Source organism: Artemia sp. Qi Xiang Cuo, chromosome 2 (genome assembly GCF_049724085.1).
Source record: "Artemia sp. Qi Xiang Cuo chromosome 2, ASM4972408v1, whole genome shotgun sequence".
Taxonomy (NCBI): domain Eukaryota; kingdom Metazoa; phylum Arthropoda; class Branchiopoda; order Anostraca; family Artemiidae; genus Artemia; species Artemia sp. Qi Xiang Cuo.
In genome coordinates, this window is record NC_142795.1 from 23,336,953 (window position 1) to 23,364,356 (window position 27,404).

Here is a 27,404-nt window from a genome sequence, read left to right on the forward strand (position 1 = left end):
TTAGACTAAGTAAGCCTCCCCCCTAAAATTCAGCATAAGGGCGCCCATGAATATAAATGAATGAATATATCTTGAAATGAATAAAAACTAAATTGAGAATTCAAGTCAAACTTAAAACGAACAAAAATCTCTACGGAGTTTGGCTACTGCGCCCTTCTCCCTCCCTTAACCGTTAACGTCTAAAGCCTATTGTGTCATTTGCGCTTTACTGAAAACATATACTTTCTTTTAAAAGTATTAAAAATACTTTCTTTTATCATTACAACACTGGAAAATAAAAATAAAAATTATAGTGAAATAAAATCCAAAATTGCTGAATTGTCATCAAATAGTATCATTTTACATATACAATATCCATTTTATTTCTGATAGTGCTTTCTAAAGACTCTTCAAGAAACATACAGTTTTCAGTTAAGCACCAATGACGCAGAAGGCGTCATTGTCTGTAATAATTTTTGTTCGTTTTAAGCTTGATTTGCATAATCAATTTTAGTTCTACTAGTTTTAAGATTTGTTTATTCGGGAGAGAAAACTTATTCATAATTATAGCGCATCTGATGTGTCAAATAAGCTTGAGTTACTTCACGTTAAGTAGCTGGCAAACCCCTGGCAAGTCAGTCGTTAAGTCAGCCCCTGGCAAGCTCGGGCCGCATCACGGGCTCATCCGTCTTTCCGTTCATTAGTAGACTTTTTGTATTTTCATATTTGTGTTGTTGCTTTTCCTTTCTTTTTTCTTTGTACTCTATTTTTTCTTGTGTTTATTAGCGGGTTATAAATAAATTATTAAATTTGCACTTTGCTAAAAAAATATAAAGGTTTTTACTTTTATAACTTTAATAAATCAAGTGATATTAATATTTTTATTACTAAATATCAGTATCTGTATATTAATCTGACAATGCACGTTCATTCGTATTTTATCAGTAAAGTGCAAATTTGTCCTGGCCTTGGGAAGGCATAGAGGTTTTGCGCCCAACTTATGTTAATTTCTGCTCTTTTTGGGTTTGACTCGGTTAATTATTGTAATTTCTGTTCGTATTGGGTTTCATTTATTTATCAATGCTGATTTTTGGTAGTTTCACGCTTGATGGATTATTTGATTTTATTGTTGCTCCTTTTTTGTTTAATGGAGTTATTTAATTTTCTTTAAAAAACTTATTTTGTAGAAAAAGTTTTTTTTAATTAATTTTTATTCGCTTCATATTGACATGGTCTTTTCAGAGGAAAAGAAAATAATATTTAAATCTTTTTGTTTTTTAAGACTTTATAGTTTGGCCTACTATTTGTATGCCGGAGAAAAATTTTCAGTAATTTTTAACAGCATACACCCTTTTAAAAATCTGGACACATATAGTACTGTTTAATTTAGTTTCATAACTCCTCTAGTTGACCTGTAATGGAAAACTTGATACCATTCGCAAAAAAATCTGTTTACTTTCTTTGATAGCTTTGATACACTTTCGGTATATGGATTTGGTTAAATTTTAAGAGCAGAAGTAGCCCCGAACGTTTGAACATAATACCCTCAGTCGTTCTTGGGATACTGCTGAGATGCCTTATTGGCAATTAGCATTATCACAGTGCATTTTAATTTAATCTTAAGTCAAGATTTAGTTTTTAAACATATAAAAATTGGACTCGAGGAAGACTAAAATCTATTCTATAAATGATATACAACAACTTTCTATATAAACCTTATATGCCCCCAGGGCATAACTTACAACCCTTGCACTGAGGGGTTTATCATCCTAAAAAACCCAATTTCCAGAACTTTCAACTATGTTGAAAAAAATGGATATCTTAAAATTTTGATTGGATGTGTTTGGTAAAATGGGGGGCTTGAGAGGGCGTTAGTCGCTCTCCAATCACTTTCAACTACTAAAAAAGGCACTAGCCCTTTCAATTTCCAATTGAATGAGCCCTTTTGAAATTTCTAGGACAACGCTTTCAATAAAAACTTTATATGTCCCCAGGGAATAACTTACAACCCCTGCCCTGAGGGCTGTGGGGGGAAAGGTTGTCATCCATAAGGACCTAATTTCCAAAACTTTTAACTACGTTAAATAAAATGGCGATGTAAAAATTTTGATTGGATGTGTTTTAGGAAAAGGTGGGCGAAAGAGGGGGGTTGGTTGCCCTCAAATCACTTTTGACTATTAAAAAGGGTACTAGTCCTTTGAATTTCAAATCGGATGAGCCCTTTTTCAAGTTTCTACGACAAAAATTTCAATAAAAAAACTTATATGCCCCCAAGGCATAAATATGTTTTCTATCTGGAAATCAACTACCCTGAACAAAATGACTATCTCAAAATTTTTATTGGATGTGTTTGGGGGAATGATGAGTGTGAGGGGGGGGGGGCAAGTTGCCCTCCAAACAATTTTGACAATTAAAAAGGGCACAAGACCTTTGTTTTTTCAGGCGAATGAGCTTTTAATTAAGCTTCTACGATTATGCCTTCTTTAAAAACCTTATACACCCCCAGGGCATAACTTAAAACCCTTGCCCCGAGGGATGTGGGGGGGGGTGTCCTCATCAAAAACATATTTTCTATCTGGAAATCAAGTACGCTGAACCAAATGGCTATCTCAAAATTTTGATTGGATGTGTTTGGGGGAATGAAGGGCGTGAGGAGGGGGGGCGGGCTAGTTGCACTCAAATCACTTTAGACTAAATGGCTATCTAAAAATTTTGATCGGATATGTTTGGGGGCAGGGTGGCCGTGGGGGGGGGCTAGGGTCCACCCAATCGCTTTCGACTAGTAAAAAGGGTGCTAGTTCTTCGAATATCCAATCGAATGAGCCTCTTTTGAAGTTTTTAAGACGAATCCTTCTATAAAACCTTATATGCCCCCAGGGCATAACTTAAAACCCTTTCCCCGAGGGTTGTGGGGGAGTGTCCTCCTCGAAAACATATTTTCTATCCAGAAATCAAGTACGCTGAACAAAAAGGCTATCTCAAAATTTTGATTGGATGTGTTTGGGGGAATGATGGGCGTGGGGGGGGGGCTAGTTGTCCTCCAATTATTTTCGACTATTAGAAAAGGGTACTAGCCTTTTAAATTTCCAATCGAATGAACCTTTATTGAAGTTTCTACGACAACGACTTCTATAAAAACCTTATATAGCCCCTGGGTATAACGTAAAACCCTTGCCCCGAGGGTTGTAGGGAAGTGTCCTCCTCAAAAACATATTTTCCATCTAGAAATCAACTACGCTGGACAAAATGGCTATCTCAAAATTCTAATTGGATGTGTTTGGGGGAATGATGGGCGTGGGGAGGGGGGGGGGGGCTAGTTGCCCTCCAATCACTTTCGACTATTAAAAAATGCACTATCCCTGTAAATTTTAAATTAAATAAGGTATTTTTAAAGTTTCTGCGACAACGACTTCTATACAAACCTTATTGTCCCCCTGGGTAGAGGTTAAAATGCTAGCCCTGTAGATTGTGGGGGAGTGTTTCCCTCAAAAATATATTTTAAACCGGGTAAACAAATTCGCTCAAAAAAATGGGTATCTCAAATTTTTTATTGGATGTATTTGTTGGAATAATGGGAGTGGGGGGGGGGGCTAGTTGCCCTCCAATCACTTTCGACTATTAAAAAGGGAACTAGCCCTTTCAATTTCCAATCTAATGATCCTATTTTGAAGTTTCTACGACAACGCCTTCTACAAAAACCTTATATGCCCTCAGGGCATAACTTAAAACCCTTGCCCCGTGGGTTGTGGGGGAGTTTCCTCCTCAAAAACATATTTTCTATGTAGAAATCAAATACGCTGGACAAAATGGCTATCTCAAAATTCTAATTGGATGTGTTTGGGGGAATGATGGGCGTAGGGAGGGGGGCTAGTTGCCCTCCAATCACTTTCGACTATTAAAAAATGCACTAGCCCTATGAATTTCCAATCGAATGAAACTTTTTTGAAGTTTCTACGACGGCGCTTTCTACAAAAACATAATATGCCCCCAGGGCATAAATTACAGCCCTTGCTCCGAGGGTTATTGGGGAGTGTCCTCCTCACAAACATATTTTCTATGGGGAAATCAACTACGCTGAACAAAATGCCTGTCTCAAAATTTTGATTGGATGTGTTTGGGGGAATGATGCGCGTAGGGGGGGGGGGGGGGGCTAGTTGCCCACCAATCACTTTCCACTCCAATTTCCACTAGCCACTCCAATTTCCAAGGGCACTAGCCACTCCAATTTGCAATCGAATCAGCTCTTTTCTAACTTTCTACGACGACTTCTTCGATACAAAGTGCCTGGGCATGGAGAGAAAAAAAAACAAAAAAAAACAACACATTGTGTCTACATTGTTCTTTACTTAGGCAGTACTAGCACGATGCCAATGATTTCTGGTCGTTTTGAGTTTGATTTATTAATGAAATTTATTTCTGCTGGTTTAAAGTTTAATATGGCTCTTAATTTTCTTTAAAACGTTTCTTTTTCAGAAAGTTTTTTAGTTAATATTCAAAGAATTATTGAAAATCTGAATAAGAAATGCCCAGAATTTCAGAAAAAATTTTGGATTTCGAAGGGTCCCCTTCGCGACGCGTATGTGCTTTACTAAACACCTTCTCCTAATTATTTTCGACAATTAGGCTGACCTAAGAAATCATTTAAACAATTCACCGTGGTGCAACGCCACCCAAGGAAGACACAGAGCAACGTAATGTGAGTTTTTGTGCTATATTTAGCACAAGGGTAAATATAAACCGCGAGAGAACAATTTCTTTCATTTAACATTTAAAATAATCTGAAGTACAAGTCATGAATAATCTCATATTATCTTCTTTTCAGCACATTTTAAAGGTCAACCGAAAGGGAAACCGCAAGTCTTCCAGTGTAGCTGTGAAAAACTCTGTTTCCAGGACTGTTACCAAAAGAATCCACGAAAAAATTTTGTTTCCAGGAGTGTTACCAAAAGAATCCGTGAAAAAGCTCAGTTTTCAGGAGTGTTACCAAAAGACTCCGTGAAAAAATTCAGTTTCCAGGAGTATTACCAAAAGAATCCGTGAAAAAACTGTTTCCAGAAGTGTTACCAAAAGAATCCGAGAAAAAAGTCTGTTTCCAAGAGTGTTACCAAAAGAATCCGCGAAATCATGATTGTTTATAAGAAGACAAAAACTATTATTTCCTTAATTCAAGAACAAAGAGCTTGTGAAACTTATAAAAAGAAACTCACGTACATTTCTGTAAAAAAACAAAAATAAATTGACAATTACGGCCATCTAACATATAATCACAAAGTTATAGAAAGAAGATACACATATATAAAGACAAATATAAAACTTCATTATGCTGGGATAACATATTCTATATTTTGTAATCGTGCCTCGGATCAAAAATGCGTTTTTAGCACATTAAACATATTAGAAAATGTGTCAGTACCTTTAGCAAGAGCACTATAAAAAAAAAGATAAAAAGCTTCTGCGACAAGTAGAGAGGTACTCAAAAACCTCAGTTCCCTACCCCTCCTCCGTAATCCCAAATTTTGTGCACTTTTTACTCAGATTATCAAATAAAAATGTTTTTTATTTATTCTTGACAACATGATTTCATTTAAAAGCCAATTATGAAGTATACTGTGTTGGAGCAATTGTATATAATTGTATACATATATAAAACAGAAATTATTTATATTCAATCAATTTTTTACGATTAGTTTACGTTGGTCTAAAGATAAAAAAAACTTTTGCCAAAAGAGGACAATAGTAATGTTTATGCCTTGTTTTTAGTTTTTAACTAGCCCATGCTCGGCTAACTCATTTAGCGTTAACTGTTACATAATAACAAACTGGTTTAAAACAAAACAATCGGCCTAATTACCTCAAAATTAACTAAAGAACTGAAATTCAGACTTCGAAAAAACTATAAATAAGCTTGTTTTAAATTTCTGTACTTCAGCTGCTTAACGCTGCACAGTCAGTGGCGCTACTGGCTGTTAAACCTATTTTATACCACTGAGGTTTTCTCTCTTCTCAGCTTTCCACACTCTTTGACTAAAGACCATAAAAGCAGAATCTTTTTCTCTCAGTGGATAGCAGACATGGCTACTGCTAGTGAGGCGTTGATTACCCTCAATTGGTTCATAGAGAGCATGGTTCATAGAACTATATTATCAGTCTAACTTCTACGGAATCTTCCAAACTTTGTTATTATTGTTACGTCAAATCTTTTTTTTCGAATTCAGATTTAAATAAATTTTTTCCAAACGTTGCATTTTGAATGTGACACAAATCCGAGATTTCTCAAATTCCAGAATTTACTTTCAATTGTTGAATGCGCTCTTTCATGGCAGTAGGTTTATTATAATAAGAGTTACTTTTTCCAGTATTATTTGAAAGGGGTGGGGAGGGAGCTAATCTATAAAATATGTGAATGTGACCTAAATGGTTTAGTAAAGTTTTATTCAAAGTAAATTCAAACTATAATTCAAAGTAAATCCATATTTCTATCCTAATTCATTTGAACCTAAAATCCTTATGAATGCTATCGTTTCAGCAACAAAAAAAGTTATCAAAAGTGCTTCACTTATTTTATTTAAGTAAGATATTCCACAAATTAAATTTATAATCGCAATGAACAGTAAGCTCAAAGAAGAAACTGATCTTACAACACACCGATAACCATCAACTTAAAAAAGGTAAATTTTTTCTACGCAATAAGCTAGGCATAAATTGACAAATAATTACACCAGTGAATAGTTCAAAAGAAAGGAGAGAATTAGGAAAATATTACTCCGACGGCGCCCTCCCCCTCCAAAAAAAGAGAAAATTTTACCTAAATATCCAATTTCCCTTTTTAACAAATTCAAACTGGAAAGAAACCCTTTGTACCATCATTCTTTGTACCAAAAACAACAAAATACAACCATTTTTTGCCTCTGGACTCATTTTAGGTCTATCCATACCTGAAAACATTGATTTTTTAAGATTTTTTTTCTGATTGTTTCGAAATTATGAAGGTTTTAGTGTACTACCACATTTTTGTCAGTGTTTCCACGTGGAACCGTGAAAACAAATAAGGAAATTTAAATTTGACAATGCTTTTCGTCCCTAAAATTCAAACACTAACAATCTGTTATTTTCAAAACAACTATGCATTTAGAGGAAAGCTACACCTTTTTGTGCTGTTTGGAGCCATATGTTTAAGTCGACTTTTCACTAAATTTCATTTTCTTTTATTTGGCACAGGCTGCTATTCAAAACTGTATAACCTTATATATTGTTTTTCTAATTAAAAATTGAATCCCCGATTTTTCCTATTCTTTTAAGATGTTTACAGTTGTTCAAGTTTCCACTTAACCAATTCAAACAATCCGATTTCATTTTCACTTAGTAAGAAAGTGGAGTTAGTTTCCTCAGGAATACCTATTGATCTTTGGCTATTAAAGGACATGTTTGTCCAACACTTGTAAGATATGTGAATCAAGGTTTTATACAAAGTGTGAAAGAGTTTAAACAAGTAAAGGTGGCAACATCCACGTTTAAAATACATTCGATTTTATTAATATTATTTGATTTTTTAATAAACAAAAAGGTTCGAGATATCTAGTTTTTAATATTTTAAAATAATAGTGTTATATTTCACCATTCCATTTTTGTCAAGCTTTCACATGAGAAAGTAAATGATGAGTCTTAGTCTCATTAGCGATAAAAAAAATTAATGAATCAGTCATTTGGGTTTAAAATTTTGTAAACGAGCTTTTATGTTGTTTTTTTGGCAATATTTCTTATATATGATTTGTATAGAAAAAAAAAAAATTTAGAGAGGATAGTGGGTGGGGGGAGGGGGTGAGAAATCCAAGTGTATAAGAAACATGAAGATGGTATAAGCAACTTTAAATACGTATGTTAAGAAACTACTAACATCAGTGAGTGGAGGCGTCGCGGATACTCTTTACAGCTAATTCAGTGAGGATATGTAAAGGAAATGGCAAACGTGGAAGAAAAAGAAGAAAAAAAAAATGCACATTTTGTTCAGGGACTGGGCATCTACATTAAGAATTGCCAAGCGTCCGAACCCAAGATGTCTGAACAAATTTCCTCTTGGAGAGAAAATGGCACCCTCGATCAAAAAACCTTTCAACAGGGGGCTAAAGATGGCGAAACGTAATTATGTTTTTTTTAATAAGAAATTGATGGATGTGGTATAGAACTGGTTCCGACTGGTTCCGTTTTCCCCCGTAGCTACAGGATTTCTATCCTAACTAAGTTAATAACGTGTTTGAATTTGACAAATCACTTTTATCTTCATCAAACTCACACAAACGATCATGGTTGCAGCTCACGGTAAAGAACGAACGACTCATAATAATAATAATAATAATAAAAAACAAAAAAAAAACACACAAACACGTTGAAAATAAATATCTAGTGGGAGAAATTGCCATTTCTAGCTGATTTAAGAATGGTAACAAGGGTTCAATTAGTTTAAAAAATAAAATGTCATTTTGAAAACAAATTTATCGGAATTTTTAAAAATAGCCTGAAATCCTTCAAAATGCCGTCGTATGGAAAGGATACACCATTAGAATCACCTTTGCTGAAATCCCCTTAAAGGACCCTTCCCCTACCCCCCGTTGAATAACAAGATAAATCACTTTTTCCACGGGTGGCACTGATGTGTGTTCTTGTTTTTTTTTCTTCACCGCCAGCAGGCCACTGGAACACCATAGAGAGCTATTTAAGGGTTCGTATAAAAGTAAATTACTATATCTATAGGCTTTTTACAAGTAAAAAAAATTAATATTAAAAGTAAATAAAACTTTTGACAAAACTGGTATCTTCATATACAAGATGATGTCATATTAGGTATGATGTCGTATTTGACTGCGTGATTGCCTGGGTATCGCTCATTCCTAGATCCAGCTAAGAAGGTGTTTTTCCGTAAGATATATATATATATATATATATATATATATATATATATATATATATATATATATATATATATATATATATATATATATATATATATATATATATATATATATATATATATATTCTTGAAAAAGGCGGGCATGTTAGATCATGAGGGTCCAAAAAGGCTAAGGGTATTATAATGGAATTTTCAGGCATCTTCAGTACATTTTCAGGAAGCTTTCAGGGCATCTAAAATGGGAGAGGGGGGGGGGGTGTCCACCGATCACTTTTCAGCATTCCCCTCTACATGCCCTTTTTGGGTTTGTTCAGCATCTCCCTCGACATTTCCTGAAAGTTTCACTTTAAAACCCTAAGCGTTTTTGGAGACCCGGGATCAGACAAGCCCTCTTTTCCCAATAACAAACCCTATACGTAAACAGTGGACAGCTTCCATAACTTACAGTCCTTGCCCCATGGCCTTTGAGGGACCATAGCATACCCGAAGGCACAATTATTGGACATTTTTATGTCTAAATTTGGATCGCATGTTTTTGGGGAGGAGGGGCATCTACGGGCATCTAAGTCTCAGTAGTAGTAGTCCCCCAGAAAGTTTTAAGTTAATACACGAAACCGCTCCAAAGAAATTGCAGACATACCCTTTTGATAGCCTAATGTATACAGTGTCTTTTGATTTAGTTCAACATCCTTCTAAAAATTCCCCGAAGTTTTACCTTCATACCCGTAGCGTTTTAGAAACAACTCGGGATCAAACGTTCCCCCTTTCCCAATGAGAAATTTTGTATATAAGCAATGCATAAATTGCAAAATTTACAGACTCTTGTCCCAGAGGTTGTGGAGGCATGGCATCCCAGGAGGCATAGTTACTAGACCTTTTGAATAGTTTGAACAAAATTGCCATTTCAAAATTTCGATCAGTATTTATGAAGGCGGGACATCTAAAGAGAGAGAGAGGGAGGGGTTGGTTGCCCTCCAATCCCTTTCCAACTTCTCCCTCAAGTTTTATAACTTCCCCCTGAAAGTTTTAACTTAATACCCTCAGCCGTTCCTGCGATTTTGATGATACGGCCTTTTGACAACCAGTATGGACACAGTGCGTTTTCATTTTGTCTAACATCTCCTGAAGGTTTCACCTTAACACCCTAAACCTTAGTGGAGACCCGGGACACACCCTCATTTCCTAATAATACAATCTATATGTAAACAGTGGGTAACTTCCCTAACTTACAGCCCTTACCTCAAGGGCTATGGGGAAGCTTCTTGTAGTCCCCAGAGGCATAATTATTTGACCATTATACTATTTTGAACAAAATAGCTACCTTAAAATTTTGATCGGTTGTCCATGGGAGGAGGATCGCAAAAAGGCGTGGGTAGGGGTCTCACCACCCTCCAATTATTTTAATTACAATGTTTTGAGTTGCAAGTAGTCGCAGTCAAAAGTTGTAGCATTCGCAAGTCGTAGTCGCAGTACTAGTAGTAATAGCCAGGAACATTTCAAGTTAATATCCTAAACTGTTTTTAATATATTGCAGGCACTCTTTTTGATACCCTGGATGCACATAATGTCTATCAATTTAATTCAACATCCCCCCAACATTCTCTGAAATTTCATATTAATTCCCATAGCCTTTTCAGACAGAATCAAACCTTTCCCCTTTCCCAATGACAAATCCTGTATGTAAACAATGGGCATATAGTATAATTTACTACCCTTGCTCCAAGGGTTGTGGAGGGGAATAGCAATCCCGGAGAAACGGTTACTAGACCTTTGGCTATTTTGAACAAAATTCCCATTTGAAAATTCCAATCAGTGTTGATGAGGGCTTCTAAAAAGGGCAAGGGTGAGGGTTGGTTACCTTCCGATCAATTTTCAACATTTCCCTCAAAATACCCTGAAAGTTTCAACCTAATACCCTCAGCAGTTCCTGAGAAATTGCTAATACGCCTTTTTGACAACCAGAACGTACACAGTGTGTTCTGATTATGTTCAACATCCCTCTCGAAATTTCCTGAAAGTTTCACCTAAATATACTAAGCTTTTTAGAGACCCGGCACGTCCTCAGCCATTCCTGAGATATTGTAGATGCCCCTTTTTGACAACCAGCATGCGCATGGTGCTTTTTTATTTTGTTCAGCATCCTCCTCAGCATTTTCAGAAAGTATTCGCAACTAGAAATAGTCGCAGTCACAGCCGCTTGTAGTTGCCCAGGTCGCAGTAGTAGTAGAGGCCTTGACAGTTTCAAGTTAAAACCCTTAGCCGTTCCTAAGATATTGCAGATGCACTTTTTTGATATCCTAGATGGACGTAGAGTCTTTGATTTAATTCAGCACCCCCCTCCCCCATCAACATTCCCTGAAATTTCACCTTAACACCCTGAACCTTTTTGGACACACCCAGGACTAAACATTCTCCATTTCCCAATGATAAATCCTGTATGTAAACAATGGGAAAACTGCATAATTTACAACCCTTGCCCTGGGGGCTGTTGGGGGCATAGCATGCCCGGAGGCATAGTTATTAGACCTTTCGGCTATTTTGAATATAACGGTTCTTTTCATTTCGATCAGTGATGAGGGAGGATCTAAAAAGGGCATGGGTCCTTCAATCACCCTTCTGTACCCACTTCAATATGCCCTGAAAATTTCGATTTATTGTCCTCAACCGTTCCTTAGACATTGCTGATACGCACTTGTGACAACCATAATACCCACTAGTGTGTTTTGATTTTGCCGCAGTAGTAAAAGTAGTATTGCCCATAAAAGTTTCAAGTTAATACCCTTAACCGTTCCCAAGATATTCCATATACGCCCTTTTGATATCAGAATACAAATAGTGTTTTTTTATGTAGTTCAGCACCTCCTCAACATTCCCTTAGCCTTTTAAAACACACCCAGGGTCAACAATGGGTAAATTGCCCAATTTAAAAGACTTCCCCTGGGGGCTGCAGGAGGAACCCTTCTGTACCCACTTCAATATGCCCTGAAAATTTCGATTTATTCTCCTCAACCGTCCCTTAGACATTGCTGATACGTTCTTACCCACTAGTGTGTTTTGATTTTGCCGCAGTAGTAAAAGTAGTATTGCCCATAAAAGTTTCAAGTTAATACCCTTAACCGTTCCCAAGATATTCCATGTACGCCCTTTTGATACCAGAAGACACATAGTGTTTTTTTTATGTAGTTCAGCACCTCCTCAACATTCTCTTAGCCTTTTAGAACACACCCAGGGTCAACAATGGGCAAATTGCACAATTTATAACACTTCCCCCGGGGACTGCAGGGGGGGGGGGGGCCGGAGGCATAGTTATTAAACTTTAGACTATTTTGAGCAAAATGTTTCTTTTCTCATGATTTCGATCCGTGTTGATGAGGGAAAATCTAAAAAGAGAAAATGGGAGGGGGTTGTCCTCCCATCACTTCCCAATATACCCCTATAAATACCCTGAAAGTTTCAATTTAGTACCCTCAGCTGCCCTTGACATATTCCTGATACAGCCTTTTGACCACCAGCATGCACATAATGTATTTTGATTTTGTTCAATATTACTCTCTACAGTCCCTGAAAGTATTCGCAAGTAGACCCCGGCGCCGCGTCCGATGAGGAAAGACCGGTGGCGGCGGGGCCAAAAACAGCAGCGGTGGCGCGCCACCGGCGCATCGCCGATAAGATGTCGGCGGCGTGCCGCCGACAAAAGTCAATGTTGACCGCAAACATTAATGTTTTCATCAGTCTTTCTCAAATAACAGCTTATACAAATTTACTTTCTCTACTCATTGACAACACACTTTCATAGGATACTCCACCTAGTACCTACTGGTAGCAACCAAACTGTCATATTCTTGTAAAAGTTTCTCACCTCCCTTCACACTCCCTTTTGTATTTTTTTTAAAGCAGCAATATAATGTCCTATAAGATCCGTCTCTGCTTCAAATTAAAAAAAAACTTTTCCAATACAAAAATATAAGATTTTATCATTTAAATATAATACTTCCCTAAACCCCTTCCCTCTGGATACCCCCTTGATAGGATACTGTCTCTGCTTTAAATTTAAAAAATAATTAACTTTCTGGCATCCCTGTTTTAAAAAATAAACAAATTTGAGATATTATCATTTAAATATAATACCTCCCTAGCCCTCCCCCCCTCTGGATACCTCCTTGACAGCATACCGTCTTTACTTTAAATTAAAAAAAAAAACACTTTTTAGAATCCCTGCTTTCAAATAAAAAAAAAATTCAAGGTACTATCACTTAAATATAACAACTCCCTATGCCCCCCCCTCTGGATACCATCTTGATAGGATACCATCTCTGCTTTAAATTAAAATAATAATTAACTTATTGGCATCCCTGCTTTAAAAAAAAATCAAGGTATTATTATTTAAATGTAATACCTCTCTACCCCCCCCCCCTCTGGGTACCACCTTGATAGGATACCGTCTCAGCTTTACATTAAAAAAATAATTTAATTAATAATTAATTAGGTCACTATATGGTTCAAACAAACACGCGAAATAACGTAAACAGCTTAGTGTTCCTTGAAAAAAAAAATGAGGGTATGAGTAAAGGGGTACAATGACAACAACGCAAACGTCGAAATTACTCACATATACCTCAAATTATTGGAAAACAGAGTCATAGATTCGCCGAGGCATTCAATAAGATCCAAAGAATCTAATTAAAAGAGAGCACACACAAAAGCCAAATTAGGCCAGTAGCCTATGAGAAATTGTAAAATACCCAGGACAATGAACAAGTCCCAATGGGGCGCTCTGGGTCTATCAAAATATTCCAATGGTTTCCCAGGGAATTTGATATCATTTTTTTCCGTCTCCACTTGAATGAAAAAAAATAAATATCTTTTTGGCATCCCTGCTTTCAATAAAAAAAAAATTAGGTATTATCATTTAAAAATTATAGCCCCCTATCCACCCCTTCTATAGGTAATAATATACAATTTTTTTATGAATCATATTTTGGAGTAACTTACCGTCTCTGCTTTAAATTAAAAAAAATAATTAACTTTCTGGCATCCCTGTTTTAAAAAATAAACAAATTAGAGATATTATCATTTAAATATAATACCTCCCTAAACCCCCCCTCTGGATACCTCCTTGAGAGAATACCGTCTCTACTTTAAATTAAAAAAAATAACTTTTTGGCATCACTGCTTTCAATAAAAAAAAAATTCAAGGTACTATCACTTAAATATAATAACTCCCTATGCCCCCCCCCCCTCTAGATACCATCTTGATAGGATAGCATCTCTGCTTTAAATTAAAAAAATAATTAACTTATTGGCATCCCAGCTTTAAAAAAATCGAGATATTATCATTTAAATGTAATACCTCCCTACAACCCCCCCCCCCTCTGGGTACCACCTTGATAGGATACCGTCTCAGCTTTACATTAAAAAATAATTTAATTAATAATTAATTAGGTCACTATATGGTTCAAACATTACAATGACAACAACACAAATGTCGAAATTATTCAGATATACCTCAAATTATTGGGAAACTGAGTCATAGATTCGCCAAGGCATTCAATATGATCCAAACAATAGGCCAGTAGCCTATGAGAAATTGCAAAATACCCAAGACAATGAACAAGTCCCAAAAGGGGGCTTTGGGTCTATCAAAATATTTCAATGGTTTCCCATGGAATTTGATATCATTTTTTTCCGTCTCTACTTTAAATGAAAAAATAATTATTTTTTGGCATCTCTGCTTTACAAAAAAAGTATAACCATTTACAAATGATAGCCCCCTATCCCCCTCCCCCTATAGGGCAACAATTTACAATTTTTTTATGAATTATATTTTTGGGGCAACTTCCGTTTTAATCTTTAATTCTCCAACCTTGTACACTAGCTTAGTCTATAGCTAAATTTTGTCTCAATAGAAGGTTTTTTTCGTGGGGGAGGGGGATAAATTTTTTTCGGAAAGAAGATGGCATTTTCTTAAATCTTTAAGACGCTCAAAAATTGTGTATTAAACATTAAGAAAATCTTATCTAAAAACAACAGAAGAAAACAAAATTCTACAAAATTACGATTCAGCTGTAGAAACGATCTGTTGACTATCAATTTCAAAATCCAACTGAAGCTGTATAGTAGTGAATACGTTCTATCCAACTTAAAAATAATATTCTTGACTACAAATGATGTAATAAATAACCATTGGGAAACTGCATTCGCAATGACTTAAACTCATTTCATAAATAAGATATTTTTTTGTCAACATATGAAGAACTGTTTATATTGCAATTGCATCTGTCTGGTTTTTATACAAAGTAACACAAGAGACGAAACTTAACGAACAAGAGAGTAGTGAATAATTAGGGTATGCAAAGTAATATTGGGCAGGGATAGTCACTAGTGATGAATCGCTAGGGGTGGCACCGTGATTGGGTGATTTTCGGCGATTTGGGGAACCAATTTTTTTTTCGGGGTGACGCATAGATTTTCGGGGAAATCCCTAAAAATTCGGGGATAGTACAAGACCTGCTTGATTTCTAATCAGGAAAATCCAAATACTAAACCACACGGTAAAGAAAAGCTCCGCCTTTGCGGTTCACGCAATAAAGAATTGCCGTAAAATTAATTCAAAGTCAACCGAACGCCGCCACCTCTGCTGTCGGCTGCGCGCCTGCGGCGTAGCGAAACTTCAGCGGTAGTCAACCGGGCCTCTTGTTGGCGGCGCAAGGTCGATCCGCCAGCGCGGCGCCGGGTCTATTCGCAAGTAGAAGTAATCGCAATCACAAGTAATCGTAGTTGCAGTCACAGTAGCAGCAGTAACAACCCTGAAAGTTTCAGGTGGATGCCATTAGCCGTTCCTAAGATATTGTAAATACGCGTTTTTGATAACCTGAATGCACATTGTGTCTTTTGATTTAGTTCAACATATTCCTAAAAAATCCCCCAAATTATCACCTTAATAATCTTAGCCTTTCCGAACACACCCAAGATCAAACACCCCCATTCCCTATGACAGTAGCCGGCGTTTACCCTCCCCCCCCCGCGGAAAATACCCACGCCCCCAATGGAAAATAATGCTTTCCAAATTTGAGAATTTTATTTGAGTTTCATTTTTTTAATTTCCGTAGGGGAAAGGAGTTTTGGTACTTGTGTATTATGGGCAACTCACTCAAGTTTACGCTGTGTAAAACTCGAGGACAAACCGGTTTCTTCGTTAGTTTTGTTTTCAGCTCAGCGCGAGACAAGACAAAGACAAGTGACAGAATATATGGGAAATATGTAATTTGGGCTATATATCTGCACTAGAGGGTGGGGGGGGTGGTGGTGGTAAAGTATTTGGACAGTTTGAAGTCAGAAAACAATTCTTTCTAGGTATGTCCAGAGGTTAAAAAATTACAGAAGAATAGCGAGCTATCTGGAAATTTTATTAGACGGGGGGAGTGTATATTCCGCGGGGTAATCACCAGGGGGGGGGGGGGGGTGAAGTAAACGCATAGAACCCCCTATGATATATCCTGCATGTGAACGATGGGCAAATTGCACAATTTACCATCCTTTCCCCGGGAGCGTCCCCCCCCGGGGGAGCGTCTAAAAAAGCAAGGGGGTGGTTTCCTTCTGATCACCATTCAACATCCCCCTTAATATGTCCTGAAAGTTCCAACTTAAAGCTCTTAGACGTTACTTACACTTATTACGCTCTTTTGACAACCAGTATGCACACAGTGTGTTTTGATATTGTTCGACATCCCCCTAAACCTTTCCTAAAAGTTTCACCTTGATATCCCCTTTTCCCAATATAATATCACACCTTATATGTAAGCAATGAACAGCTTGGATAACTTACAGGCCTTACAGCCCTGACCCCAGAGACTGTGGGGTTATGTCCACCCTGGAGGTAAAGTCATTTGACCTTCAGACTGTTTTAAACCAAATGGCTATTTCAAAATTTTGATCGGATATTTTTGGGACAGCTAAAAAGGGCACACAGGGGGGGGGGGAGGGGCTGGATGCCCTTCAATCAGTTGACTCTTAAAATGGGCACTCAAATTTCCAATTTCAAATCGAATAAATATCGCCGAAGTTTCAACAACCACCCCTTCCATATGGAGTGGCACTGAAAACAAAAAATATATATTGGAGCCTTATGGCTCTTTACTATAGGCAATGCTCGAGCGTTGCCTCTGATGAAACTTTCTCAATAGAGAAAACGGTAGCCATGTTTCCAATGCCATGTTTATTCCAAATTCAAATATTTTCGTCAATTTCAATCTGTTTATTTACAATTTACAATTACAAAAGAAATTTCTCTTTCTTTTGTTATTTGATCACATTTGAACAGAAATAGAGGTGAAGGTGCTACAAGTTGGGAGCAAGTTTCCTCAAGGTAAGGTGATTTCTCAGGGTTAGGGTTGGTTTAGACTATTCCAATTTGAGGTTAGTCTTAGCTGCCCTTTTGATATATCGTTACTATTTTTGCCATCATCATTCGTATTTTTAACGAAATAGAGACAAAAGCGAAATAAAGCGAAAAGAAAATGAAAACAACGAAAATGAACTGTCTCGAGCTATCTATGCATGTATACCTTTTGGAGAATTTCTTCTGTTCTTTTTAGTTGAGTGGATTTGTCTTGCATGCATTTTTCCATTTCTGCTATCTTATCCGACTGGGCCTCGATTTGTTCCATCAAGACCGAAACTTGGAGCTGAAGTGAGTCTTTTTCTCCTTCTACTCGACGCAGTCTTTCTTCCACCTCAGGCTGAAAAAGTAATCAAATCATATAAAGGTATACAATGCTGCACCATTTGCGAATTTTAACACGCTTTATTGATTTGCAGAAGTATTTTATCGTTGTAAGTGTAAATGGACATATCCATCGAAAGCATTTATTATAGTACAAAGGACAATAAAATGAGAATATTGCCTCTTCCAGGACCCATCTTAAGTATATTCATACCTGAGAACAACGATTTTCGCAGATTTTGTTTTGGTTGTTCCAAAATTATGAAGTCTTTAGGACACAGCCTCATTTTCATCAGTATTGTCATGTTGAACCGTGGAAATAATTAAGCAGAACTAATTAGTTAAATCCGAAATCGCATCTCATCGGTAAATACTTTAACATGAAAAATTCGTTAACTCCCAAAGGCAACTACACCTTCAAAGGAAAGATAAACCTTCTTAGGCTATTTGGTGCCATATATTTTAGCTTATTTTTCGCTAATTTTTCAACCATACGTCTACTTGTTTTATAAATTTTGCATCCCCAACTAGCAAAAATTACATACATTCACGTGGAAGACTTTTCATTAAAAATTGAATTCTCGAGCATTCATAATTTTTATGATATGTGTGGTTGTGTGTGTTTCCACTCTTCCCGTTCAATGAGATTTTATTTTCATTGTCCTTGGCACTTCAAATTTTCATACACATGCGTGCTTAGCTCGACATCAACATCTAAGCGTAATAATAATTGACCAATCATAATTTGCATTCTCTTTTGCATGCAGCCCTGATGGGTCTAAATTGATGACGTCTAAAAATTAATGTTTAGCTAAACATACGTGAGAACAAGGCTTAAACAAAGTATTAAAAAAAAAAAAAAAAAAAAAAAAAAAAAAAAAAAAAACTGCAAGGAGCAAAAGTGAGTGCTCCTACAACCGGAACAGATCAACTTACAATCCATGGACAAAAAGACACGTAGCTGAAACATGAGCCTCAGGATGTGATTAACTGCTTTTTAGAAAGATTTTAAAAATAATAAAATTTTTGGAGTATTTTAAATTAGATTTGACTGAATTACAGACACTGGCACCTTCTACACGAATAAACAAACCTAATAACAAAGAAGAACGGGCATCAACAACGAACTGAGAAAAATTCTAAGCAGAATCAAAGTATAAAATCGAAATATTTGAGGCAGAAATTTCGAAGCATAATCGTGGTAAAAAGAAGTGTAATTGAGAAACTAATAAATGAGTTTATTTTTAAATTAAGACAACAAAAAGAAGAGATTGAGCATTACTGAAGTTCCAAAATATCTAATATTTCACCAGGGTTTAAATTACTAGAAGAAGATAATTGACATGGTAGTACCCTTATTTTGGAGTCGCTGCTTTCCTTTAAATAGAAAGAGAAAATGTAATCCTATGTAGAAATACAGTAAGAAAAGTAGAAATTTACAATAGAAATATACAAAATTCTGAAATCTTCATACGAAGAAAAAACTTCAAATAGGATAGTTAACCCACAGTCAGATACAGTAGCATAATACTACTATTGCTACTACTAATACTACTAACGACTCGTTGCAGCACTAAGCCAGCACAGCTGTACACTCTCCTCCTCCGCCCCAATCTGCTCAAAGCTTGTCTGTACTCCCTCCCATGAAGTCCTAGTTCCATTTTCTTTCTTACGACCTCTTTTCACCCCACTCGGGGCAACATACTGGTTTGACCTCAAATGAATCACTTCGGTGATTCCGGTGATTCTAAAAGAAATGTACTGTTCAATTATCAATAATTACAAATATAATAATCACTGTCATCGATTTTGCGCCCTCCCCTCCCAATAAGGCATAATACAGCCCTAGGCTATGCAGAAAAACTGAATTATTGTTTTGCTTATTTTTCATTAAGAGTTGGTTCCTAATGCCAAATGAAACCAATTTGAAAGAATCACGGCAGAATCAGCAAAGGTTTACACAAAACCACAGTTTATAGAATTATCCAGTAAGTTTATCACAGATCATTTCTGGTCTTCATTCTCGGTGCGAACAAAAAGCTCTTCCCACTTATTTCTGCATTAGCGGGTTAGTCTGTTTCCGTCAATCAATGAGAAATGGTTACAAAGTGCATTATTCGTAATAGCGGGTTTCCACTCGTTTCGCGTCCAAGAGAAATATGACTTGTATACCCGTGAAAAGATCTAATGCCGCTTATGTTTAAATCTGCAAAAACGTTCTCTGGAGCACTCTCACCTTGGTCCGGATTTTTATAATGGGTGAGATAAGGAATGATCATACTGTTAATTCTATAAACTGTGCACATAACCTAAGAGTATATCCTGCCCCATTAGAGGTGGGGGTGAGACGCAATTGGGACGGCAACTATTACTATATTTGAAAAGGGCATTGAATGGAGACTCGGAAGGTATATATGACCGAATGGTTTTTCTAATTGATACCTGTCGTACAAGACAGATTTACAAGTTCACCGTGTTGGAAAACCAGCTACTGCTCTTTATAATCTTCGATCAAAGAATAAAAGGGATTACTATCCCATGCTTCTATGTTTTAAAAAATGTGCTTTAGTCCATTGGTTTATTTTTATGATGTATTTTCATAAGCCCAAACCGTTATCCCTTAAGCGCGTGTCAGAAAATAAAGCCTGATAGCCTCACCTGTTTATTTGTTGTTGTTTTTACATTTTGTTGCAGCGTCAAATTTTGGAGTAAATAAATCATTCATTCATTCATAGCCAATAAACATAACGCAAGACCTGACAAGCTTAAAAGGGCTGTACATGGCTTAAGTTATGATATTTTAATATCTTGGATAAGAGTTATGAATAATATCGTAACAGCTATTATGATGTTGGTTCTACCTGACAATACACATAATTCTGTTTCAACGATTGGGATTCGATTATATTAATAATAATTTTTTTTTTTTGAGTCTATTTAATATAATTAATAAATTTAGTTTATTTATTCTAATTTTTTCAATAGTTTCTAGTTTATCTATATTTTATTTTCTTCTCCTTCACATGTGAGTAAGTAATTATTTTAAATTTTCTTTTGTTTTTTATCTCTGAGTATGTAATTCATATGTCGTCCCTCTTTGTACAGGCCAATGAGCCTTTGAGGGATTAATAACATGTAATATTGTATGTGTATTTAATGATGAATAAAACTTATCTTATCTTATCTCCAGTAAGAAATTTTAAGCCAGTAAATGGAATGAAGCGTTTTTGAATTACAGCTTTTTTACAAGTAAACTCTCTGTTTCTCTGTGCTTTGTATTTAAAGAGCCACCGAATTTCAGTGGAACCTTTTAGCTTGCTTATTATTATAGCTGTCAAAACTTGGCAAACAGCTTTGTTTCGACACTTATAAAATACGATTTTATGGTTTGCAATAGCCTAAAATTCTTGGCAGGAGAATAGAGAAGCCAGAAGATATATGTTGGTGCTAAAGATAAGCACTAATAAATGGCTATTTGCTAGTAGCAAGGATGAATCACATCCATCCAGTAATTAATTTCAAGAATAAACTGACCATCCAAGATTAAAAAACTGGGGTACGAGCAATGATTTTACTGGCATAACCGTTGGGGATGATGGTAAGGAGGTGGTCAGAGCCAATACTAGGAACGCGTTTTAATTTATAAAACCTTGCAAAAAAAAGCTTTGTCTAGCCACGATCTACAGGCAGGAAACACTTTTACTTAAACATCATCAAGTTCAAAATGACACACATCATTCCCCTGGCAGAAAATAATACCCTTCAGCCACTGAAACAGACAAATTACCCCCCCCCCCCAACACACAAAAAGATCAATATTAGCGTCAAAACTGACATGGTTAACAGAAACAAGGACAACGATTACAAAATTCAGTTTGATTGCAAGCTGGGCTACAGCATACAATAGTGATATATTTGTATATTCTATAACAGGATGATATTTAATAAAAGGGGAAGGTAACAACATCTCCACTGATCCCACGATTCCCTTGACCTAACATCTAAAATGATTGCCACAGGATGCCAGCCTATGGAGGCTTTGACTCCCCAATAGCAAGGTTTCGTTTAAGCATAAACGCATTGCCAGACTGAAATATCCAGGTTCCAAATATCAACAGCTTTTATCCCTGCCGAACATTCATCCCTACTCACCATTTTTGGTTTTTTGTTATATATAAAAAAGAACTGAAAAGTTTTCCTTTTCTAGAAAAGCCCTAATAATACATCTTAAAAATTTCCCACACACACACACAACACAAAAAAATAATATAATAATCAAACTTCCAGATCTAAATCTGTTTTTTAACTGAAAGTTATAGTAAGAGAAAAATAAATTTTGACCGGGAAAAAATTGGTACAGAAATGGTTTCTTCATCCTCCGAACAAGAAAAAGACACTTAGCAACATATCAAAAATCTAAACCTCTAGCTCGATGCGAAATTGCAATTTTTTAGGTTTTATTTATTTATTTGCCAACAAACTGAGAAAAACTAAAAAAAAAAAAAAAAAAAAAAAAAATGAAAAGTATGTGTCTCACACATCTTTTATGGTCAACTTTTGACTCTGAATTCATTTCTGGTATTCATTTCGTCGCTTGACCAGAAGAAAACTATTTATTAGCAAAAAATACTTTTTTAAAGAAAATAAACTGTTTATTTTGAGAAAACGGCTACTACCGTCTGTCAGGGACTATTTGGTAATTTACATAAATAGGTTCAAAAGTACGAAACGAATAAACAGGAGTGACAAAACACCTCAGTGCCCTAGACCTTTTAGAACAAGGTACGTTGTAACTTAGAAAAAAAGCTTTTATCTTATTAACCAAATGTATAAAAATTGCACTTGATCTAAATGTAGGAGCTAAATTTGTCATCATTACAATGAACTTTTATTTTTCTTCACTAAGGTCGTTTTGAAACTTAGAATTGTTGCACGAACTCCCCTTACAGGTACGGCAGGCTACGGTACACTCAAGTCCGTTTTTCTTAAAGGTACACTTTTCACTATCACAACCGTCAATACGACAAGAGCATTTGATAATTTTCAGCAGCTGAGATAGAGCGGCAAGAAGATCTGTTTTTATTGGCACAAAAAATTCGTTATCCTGCAGTTTAAATCCCAAGCTTAAAAAGTCTACTGGGTTCCCGAGCCAGACTTGAACTTGACAGTAGACTCGTAGCGAGTGGTACTTCACTGCTGCCTGAGTCGGTGACAGCTCTTGTGGATGCACAAAAGTGGTGACAGTGCTCACTTTTCTGTGAAAGATTAGCTTTCTGACTGTGTCAAGGTTTGAAATATCAGGGCAACCGTACAGTACCAACAAGACCCACTGGCCTGCTGCCACAATATCGTCAAGCGATGCGAACTTATCACCAAATATAGCAATGCTGTCCCTAAAACTCTTGTAAATAAGTACCAGCTGAACGGCTCTGCCTTTTCCAATTCCATAAAGGTGAGACGTTGTGTCACAGCCTAGCACGAGGTGACAGAACAGCATCAGATGGCTGACATCTGTTCCAAGCTTCTTTTGTTTTATCTCACTAATATCCCAAGCTGAACTGGCACCACCAAACTTAGCTTCGGGTGAGAAATATAAACGCCTGGAACACGAGTCTGATCGACTAATCAGAAGAACCAAAATGTCAGTATCATCAGCTACCACGATGATGTCGTGTCACACAAGCAGCTTCTATTGTTTTTTTTGCAATCAGAACGTCGGCGTCTCCTTCCAAGTGGAGAGCTTGCAAACCGATGGCTTCCAAATGGTTGCCGAGCAGCTTCAGGAAACGTGCTTTATTCGCTTTGCACGAAAGAAACTCTTCATTTTTCAAACAGAAGGTCATCTCTTCGGTGAAAAAGACCTGGCGACCCACCATTCTGGCTCAATGTAAACGTGTAGCATCTTTGATTGCTGGACCACCTTCATAGCCATCAAAAACAACAATAGCACTAGTATACCTTGCTTGTACGTAGTGGCCATGTGAAGCAAAGATGGCCTTAAAGGTTGACCCTTCCTTCCATGAAACTCGATGTAGAAGACAATCACCATCCAAGACGATGCTACATACAGATGCAGGTCTTAGGAGGACTGAGACTCAATCCACAAGCTTGAAAGATCACTTTTGCAAGTTCTGGCTTATTTGCTTTTCTCATTAAGCCATCACTTTCAAAAAGAGAAGGAGGAATCGTGCTAGGTTCGTACTTGAAGTGTTCTTCTCGAAGCTCAATTCGCTGGGCCACTATTATAAATCACTGGAAAAGGAGGGCCGGATCTACGTCCGCTACCACGGATGACCCCACTTTTTTGGCACTCATTAGGGTCACTTGGTCTTTTTTCTTGAAGACTTGCTCCTTCAAGGTTTTTCCCGTCATCTTACTTTGGGTCACCTTTCCAGCCACATCAGCCTCGTCAACAATGACATCTGGGGAAGAAGTTATGCCGTTGGCAATGTTTTTTAAGCTGACCTTCTCCACTGAACGGGAAAGATTCTCCAAAGTATCCAACGAGCTTCTGGGTGTCGTCGAAGTAATGCTCCTTTCTACTGGAACACATGCCGAGATGCTGTTCACTTCTCGAATAACCAATTTTTGTCAAATTCTGCATCAAGAGGTTGATTTTAAGGCATGCTGGTCTTGAAAGTACCCAAATGGCTCTCTGTTGTTCTGTCATCCCACCTCCAGTCGTAAGATCACTCGAGGTCTTTAGGCTTCGCATATATTTTTGTTCGATGACAAGATCTGCCGTGAGCACAGCCCAGCGTCACTCTGATCTTCTAATGGTGTGACCTCCGTGTTCAAATACTTCAAAGATTTTTGGGTGACTATTTTGGGACTTAGCCATCTCTTGCTGGTATATCCAGACAGACTTGACATAGAGGTTATGTCCAGATGCTGCTAGAGACGGAAGCATCTCTATTGCAGCTTGTAAGTGCAGATCCCACAGCCCCAGTCTCTCGGAACCTATGAATTTAAGCAGTATCCCAACCATGTCAATATACTGAAACCAGAGCTTTGCCGTTCTCTGAGATGTTGGCGTGCAGATCTTGGCGTTGCTGCTTGAAAAAAGTTATCCAGTTGCTTGAGCTGGTGATTCTGTCTGAGATCTTCGGATGGGAGGTATCCGTCTAGGACGTCATTGAAGACAGTAGACATGTCTAGAGAAGCCAAGGTTGATAGACATATTTGGCTAAGCTCACGAGAATGTGAGCACGAATAGTTCTGGAAATTGCTTTTCCAGAGAGAATGTGCGGTACTGCACCAGACGCTTATACCAGTTCCAGGACCTCTTTCAGACCAGAACCTTGCATAGGATGTCCTATGCATCCGACGAAATTCATCATCAAATGGAAACCACCCAGATTGAGAACAATGCTACTCAGCTCATTCGTGGTGTCGGACTTTAGGATCTTGATTGACTTTCATAAGAGTGGCTGATCAAATGTGAGAACCGGTGTGAATCTGTATGTTCTCCCTTGCCAAGCAACAAAGCGCAAGGTTGAGTAAAGGCAGCATTCGTTTCTAGACGGGAGATCAATTATGGGCAAAAACAAGATGCTTGCCTTACTGCGAAGGTTTCCCGTTTCATTGTGAATTTCGTTAGAGAAAACTGACTGCATAAAACCATACCAGCTCGGCCTTGGAACATTCAGGAACCCGTTTGCTAACCACAGCTGATCGAGTGAGGCATACGGGTCGTTAAAAGTTCTGTCAGGAATCTTCTCATATTGCGCCTTTGAAAGCACCGCCTCACTAATGCGGTAAGGGTAGACGGGAATTTTTCCTTTTTGAGCTACTTTATTTAATGAAACTACAGCTCTCAGAATGGGCGATCGGCTGTTACTGAGAGGAGGTATGACTGCTGCTAGTAGAGCCATCCCATGGAAGTGTTTCTTCCGTCCATCTTGCACATATCATGATCTGTATTATTAGCTACATGCTGCACAGCATGTGTGGAGGTAATTCCCACAAGGCTAGATTTATCATGGACTGATGTAAAACGTTTAAATTTCTGGACTTCAGCATAGGAGGAGCAGAATCTATGACTGTGTAAAGTGTCCATAAGGTCTGTAGGAATAGATACCTATTCGGAAATCGTTATTTTTTGAGGATGGTGAAAATGAATCGAAAATTTATGCTCATCTCCGAAAAATACCTTATGAGCATATGTCACTTGCGTGTATTTTTTTTTTTTATGTTTTTGTAACTTAAAAAATCAAAAATGAAAACAATAAAATGATAAAAGGTGACGTTTATGTTATATTCACTCAAATACAATCATTTCTTGAGATGGAAACCATCAACAGGCTGATTTTCTTCTCATGGTTCCCTATTCTCGGATTCTGGAAAAATAAAAATAAAAATAACAGAGAAAAACTAGAAAAAAGGTAATTTCGCAACACGATGGAGATTTTTGATATGTTGTTGAGCTCTCTTTTCTGAACAAAGTGGTGCAAAAAAAATTTCTGTACCAATTTGTTCCTCGTTAGCCCATTTTTTTTTCGCATCTTTCTCCTACTATTAGCGTTACAAAGTGAATAACGCATATATTTCCATGGATAATATTTTATACCCCAACCGCGGCTCTTCATTATTTTACTTTAGTATTATCATTTTTTTTTACAGTCATAAAAAGGTTATTTGGTATCGCTGCCCTAAACCAAACGACCTTCCACACACACGAGTTAGTGGCTAATTATTTTAACTACTGTTTTTCTTTTTTTATATGGCCTTGCAGGCCTTTTTTAAGTAAATATATCTTTATATACCTTGTAAACTGGACGCCAATACGCAGGAGGAGTTGTGTATCCCATATCTCCTTTGGGGTACCAATAAGGAGGAACAGCAGGTCCCATTGGACCAACAAATCCATATGGCGTATGTGGCCGCCAGTCAGAGTACCATCCAGAAACAAACTCACCATCTCTGCTAGCACTGCAGCTCGACCAATCATGAAGGTCCCTGTCACTGCAGGAAGAATGATTTCTTCCACAGCTGCCAGGACTAGAAGCAGCTGATCTCATGTCATGTTTTCTAAGACGAGATCGTCGTGCACAAGCACCGCTTCCACATGGTTCACTTTCTGAGCACTTTTTATGGCGGCGATGGCGATTTTGGTGAGATCGAGATGTTTGACCTATTTCACAGTTGAAACATTGCTTGTTTGTTTTCTTACATTCTTGCACATTTTATATAAATAAAAACTCATCTATAAAGCCCAGTCCTACACTACTGTCAAACTTTAGCTTAAAGTTGATTGATTTGATGTTTACACCAACGCTATAACTAGTATTACATCAGATACCAGGAAGTTTAAATATGAGCCTCGGACGCCAAGGGGAGAAATAGTAATGGGAAGGTAAGGGAGGAAGGAAAGTTAGCTGGTAAATATCGTCGCTGTGACGCTTGAAGATCGTATATGGCATTTTCGTTTTTGTGAAACTATTGCCAAAACCGTTTGCTAAGCTGCTATGAAAGGGAGGATGTAGGTGGCAATATAGACAAGGGAGATGAAAGTGTTATGTCAATAGGTATAACCCTGTCAATTCTCCCTTTGAGGACAGTTCAGCGAACAGTTTGTGGCAATTCTGTCAAAATTATGAAAATGTCAGTTCGAAATAATATGGTAAACTATATGGCAGAAACAATATGACAAAATAACTGACATCCAACAAGATAAGACAGCAGGAACATTTATTCGGAATCAGCAGGAAAACGGACATTCCAAATTTATAAAAAATTTATTACTTTCCACCGCTGTAAAAGAGGAATAAGAAACAATTTAATTTAACACCTATATTA

The 27,404-nt window shown here is 37.1% G+C and overlaps 1 protein-coding gene across 1 annotated transcript in view; it reads right to left on the reverse strand.

The window, feature by feature from the left end:
- Positions 1-27,404, reverse strand: part of Liprin-beta (liprin-beta 1) — a 622,086-nt gene that overhangs the window by 57,419 nt on the left and 537,263 nt on the right. Inside the window, exons 3-4 of the mRNA XM_089105990.1 lie at positions 17,449-17,622; positions 248-267 (exon numbers count right to left, since the gene is read on the reverse strand). Of these exons, the coding sequence (XP_088962116.1) occupies positions 248-267; positions 17,449-17,622 (194 nt within the window). The remainder of the gene's footprint in view (positions 1-247; positions 268-17,448; positions 17,623-27,404) is intronic.